The 5,000-nt window shown below is 49.5% G+C and overlaps 1 protein-coding gene across 4 annotated transcripts in view; it reads right to left on the reverse strand.

Moving 5' to 3' along the window:
* The window catches only part of dcc (DCC netrin 1 receptor), a 212,217-nt gene that overhangs the window by 126,151 nt on the left and 81,066 nt on the right, over positions 1–5,000 (reverse strand). For all 4 annotated transcript variants that reach the window (XM_035526724.2, XM_035526723.2, XM_081719916.1 and 1 more), the window contains exon 2: positions 3,911–4,234. In XM_035526724.2, coding sequence (XP_035382617.1) covers positions 3,911–4,234 — 324 coding nt within the window. The remainder of the gene's footprint in view (positions 1–3,910; positions 4,235–5,000) is intronic.

The following is a 5,000-nucleotide window of genomic DNA, read 5'->3' on the forward strand; positions in this document are numbered from 1 at the left end:
CTGGATTATGCTGACACAGGCGTAGGTAGAACTGCGAATGCGCAGTGCCCGTAATCTGATTCACCAGTACTCTGGGCCTCTGTGTGTGTGTGTGTGTGTGTGTGTGTGTGTGTGATTTGTCTTTATGACAAATTAAAAGTCCCTGTAACAATGCAAGGATTAATAGCAGCCAATATGAAGTCAAGGCTGAATAATACTGCCCCCGTCTTATAGGAGTCATGGCTCTGTTTTATCCTTGCTTGGGAATGCAGCATACCTGTCTAAAGCAGTCTGTGCTAAAAATATCTGCCTCTATCATCTCTGACAGCTGCAGACAAAATTAAATCAAAAGCCTCTGTCTTACACCTTCAGTTATTACTGCCATGTCCCTGATGCTTCTGGGCATAGTAGCTCACCTTAACAGAGCTCACCTTAACAGAGCTCACCTTAACACAGCTCACCTTAACAGAGCTCAGCTTAACAGAGCTCATCTTAACAGAGCTCACCTTAACACAGCTCATCTTAACAGAGCTCCCATTAATAGAGCTCACCTTAAAACAGCTCACCTTAACAGAGCTCACCTTAAAACAGCTCACCTTAACACAGCTCACCTTAACAGAGCTCATCTTAACAGAGCTCACCTTAACAGAGCTCACCTTAACACAGCTCACCTTAACAGAGCTCATCTTAACAGAGCTCACCTTAACAGAGCTCACCTTAACAGAGCTCACCTTAACACAGCTCACCTTAACAGAGCTCATCTTAACAGAGCTCACCTTAACAGAGCTCACCTTAACAGAGCTCACCTTAAAACAGCTCACCTTAACAGAACTCAGCTTAACAGAGCTCATCTTAACACAGCTCACCTTAACAGAGCTCACCTTAAAACAGCTCACCTTAACAGAACTCAGCTTAACACAGCTCACCTTAACAGAACTCAGCTTACCACAGTTCACATTAACACAGATCAACTTAACTTAGGGTCAGACACAAAGGGGTCAAGGCCCTTCTTCTAGGTCACAGTCATGTTCTCCAACCCTGTGGTTGAAGGAGTGCTCTGCTGTTTGGCCACTGAGGCTCAGAAGGGGAAGAAATTTATGAGTAAGCGATGAGTTTCTCTTCACCCTGTCATAGGGGTCTCTCACTAAACATAGTCGCTATGTTTGTGGCTGCGGTTTATCGAGGCACTATGCACTCAGATAGACACTTGGGAACTCATCTTACACTGGAGTTTGCTGTGAAAAAACCCACAGCCTCCATCTACCCTGTAGTTAATGTATCTACCCTGTAGTTAATGTATCTACCCTGTAGTTAATGAAACCCTAGCTTTAAACTTTCTGTGCTGTATATAATGGAAGGTTGGAACGGGGCTTGTCCCAGTCGGAAAGCTGAACCAGGAGCTGGAGCGGCTCCAAAAGATCCTGGGAAGGACATCAATCTCGGACCAGCAGAAGCTGGCTAGTGGCTCTGCACGGGCGTGAAGTCGCCATGACTACAGGAACAGGTGTTGCTCCTGCGTGCTCTCCGTCACACATCATTGTAAAAAGGGGGCAGGATGGTTTTAAGCTATCATCTTTACACTATGTACTCATTTATTCTGTCTCAGGGGCAATTTAAGAGAGGCATTATCTCCAGTCTCCAGTGCGCTTTCAGACCCACTGAAAGAAAGCGCTTAGTGCGTAGAGGAATGAGCTCAGAGGACCCTGGAATTGAAAATGGTTCGTGCAAAAGTTCTGGCGCTGACAGAGTCTGCTGTCCCCCTTTGAAGGTTGGTGTGTTCTGGCTGTAAAATTAAGACCCCCCCCCCATTTTCTTCTTCTCAACCTCTACCTTCCTTTCTCTCTTTTTCTCTTATTCTGTCTTATTCTCTGTTATTCTCTTCCTGTTCCACACAAATTGGTTATTGTCCTTTTGCCCGTGATTACCTAGCTCCCCTAGAATCGCAGGAGAAAAACATCAACGGAAACCTCAGCCGGAAAAACGGCGGCTCTTTAGCCGGAGCGTCTGAGCGGCACTGCGTTCCTGCTGAGCCCTCGGTCTGCTCTGGTCGCTGCGCCCCGGATCATCCGCTCGGAAACATGGCATCGGCTAGGCTGCCAGCTGGCACGGATTTAAAGAACCCAATGAATGTCACTTTCGGTTTAGTGCTCGGCGATAACCACTTATGGGCCCACACAGAGAGGTCAGCCTGACAGCTCAGAGGAGAGAAAGTTCAGACTTTTCCAGGCCCGATTGCATGAGCCAGATCTCAGCCTTTGGTACCATCCGTGAGCGCAACACTTTTGGCCACGCAATCCCTGTAACAGTTTAATAACCTTTCGACATCTGGACTTCCCAATTTCATACCCAGGCCTTGACCCGATTCAGTGTGGACGCATGTCTTTCCAGTTGGCAACATGGTTTTGTTTGTTTGGTTTTTTTTTACATTTTTTTTAGCCCCTATATCTACTCCATTCCCTAGAGCCAAGATGGCGTCTGTGGGCTGCAGCTGACCCGGGCGGAGGCCTCTTTTGTGTTATTCCAGCTCGCAGCAGGAGAGGGGAGCTGAAGACAGGAGCCTGCTGGGGATGAGCTGTGTGTCCAGCTGTAGCTTTGACTCCACGGGTACTGCAGGTCTGCTCTCTCTCTGCACCCGGGCAGGGGGGAGGATTCCACACCTACCGCTTGACTCAGCACGGCTCTCTCTGAGTCAGCTGGGGGGGAACGTCACTGCGCGTACGCAATTCTCCAAACGGGACATGGAATATCGGAGCGCAGAGCCTGGTGTGTCTGCCGTCTGTCCGGACTGTCTGGGTGTAGTGCCTGACCATTACCCTTCGGCAACATGGCTCGTTTCAGTACTAGTCCTAAGGCAACGTACACTGCACTTGTGGTTCTCCCTCTGCGAAATATCTGACTCTGCTCACTGCTCACATATCAAGCCCTCCATGTTTTGATTCAGCTGTGTTAGTGCAGGGAAAACAAGTTAAACTTCTGCAGAGCTGGAATCCATTGAGAGCCACCGGCATGCAAGAGAGTGAATGTGTTCTCTTACTCTCTGAACTGTGCCAGGATCCATTAGTCTAGCCTGGCTCCTTGAGCTGGATTAGGCTAGTAATTCACTTTATTCAAGAATGACCAGTTTATGCACGACACTGCTCATCATCAGATGGTTAAATACATTAAATACACTGCTTTGTCTCACCATAGCGCCCGCCAAGACCGCTTGTATAAGGCCAGGAAGCGCTCTCTCTCCCTCTCTGTCTGTGTGTGTGTGTGTGTTTCGCTGTGTTAGCACTACAGTTTCAAAGGTTTCCTGTCATCTGAGGCAAACAGGCCTTCAGAGCCCGAGGCTTGGTGGAAAACCATCTCACAACAGAATGACAAAGTCAAAAGGGCTGCAGGTCTGCTGGGTTTGCTGAGATAGCCATTGTGAAAACATAATAACATTCCAGAGTATGGCCACTACTTCCACAGTAATTATGAAAACTCCCGTGACACTGATGGCTTGAAAACTTTACACAGGTAACTTTAGCACTGCGGACTTGAGCAAACAGAACATTCAAGATTTGAAAATAAACAGAATTAAACAACAAAAAACTTAATACAAATATAAATATAGAATATAAATATAGCTAAATAAAGCTGATTATCACAGAGTGACTGTTATCCTCCTCGACGTTTGATTCAGAATACAAACAACCAAAAAGCAAGAGGAGAGACAACAGGTGACATAATCTAAACTAATACCCACCTCACAGCCACACCCACCAGCCCCTCCCCAACCCACCTCACAGCCACACCCACCAACCCCTCCCCAACCCATCTCACAGCCACACCCACCAGCCCCTCCCCAACCCACCTCACAGCCACACCCACCAGTCCCTCCCCAACCCACCTCACAGCCACACCCATCAGCCCCTCCCACAACCCCCAAACTACCAAGACTTACCAGAGACGGTGACCTTGGCCGTGCGGCTGACGATGGCCCCGACACCTTCCAGCGTGGCCAGGCACTGGTAGGAGCCCTCGTCTGGGCGGTGGTGACGGGAGTGCATCACGCTCTGGACCAGGAGCGAGCCGTTGGTCAGCTGCTGCCGCCGTTCGTCCACCAGTGAGCTCAGCAGAACGCCGTCCTTCTTCCAGGAGATGGAGGGCTGGCCCCGGTCCGAGCGCGCCTGGCAGTCCAGTTGTAGGATGCCCCCACGCACCACCACCACGTCCTGTGGCTGCAGCATGAAGCGCAGCTCTACGAAGCCCCGCGGACGCGCCGAGCCTGGGAGCAGAGGGAGGGGAGTTAGGGGGCAGTCTGAGCACGGGAGCACAGGTCATCTATGATTTGTTTTAAATGACCTTTGTAACCCCCCCCCCCCGTACCTCCACAAACACACATCTACATACCCTATAAGGCACAGTTCATTGGAAACTCAATTGGTCCAAACTTGCAGTACATCCCACAGTGACCAGGGGTCATTTGCTGCATCAGGGAGATTCCTGGCATTCCTTTGAACATTTTCATTAACATCCCATCAATGTCTTGCTACATCATCTCGCAATCTGCATTCAGTCCTGAAAAACGCTTTGCACCTGAGACGTGGCATAGGGCCAGTTCTGACAGACACTCTAAAGATAAAGGCCTTGGCTCAGGGCAAGGATTCCAATTAAACACAGTTTAGCAGCAACACAAGTCTAATCAAAGTGACGCATTCATACACATCTGTCTCTCTCGCTCTGAGCCACAGCCCAGTGGCATGGAGGAACAAAGGGAAATGAGATTATGTCTCTGCAGTGTGTTTGGCGTGGAAACGGAGATGCCACGGCGGTGAAATGGAAATGCAGATGCCTCGCTTATATGCCACAGCAACCGTGACACCCGAGAGCGTCACCCGACCTTCACATGAGGACCACGCCACTCTATATCTATTCAACTCTATCTCTGGGTAACTCAGTGCCAAAAACCTCCTCTCCCTGAATCTGGTCTAGAGCAGTCCCCCTGCCCAGGTCTGGTCTAGAGGAGCCCCTCTGCCCGGGTCTGGTCTAGA

The sequence above is a fragment of the Electrophorus electricus genome, chromosome 8, assembly GCF_041902795.1.
Source record: "Electrophorus electricus isolate QZ-2024a chromosome 8, ASM4190279v1, whole genome shotgun sequence".
Classification (NCBI taxonomy): domain Eukaryota; kingdom Metazoa; phylum Chordata; class Actinopteri; order Gymnotiformes; family Gymnotidae; genus Electrophorus; species Electrophorus electricus.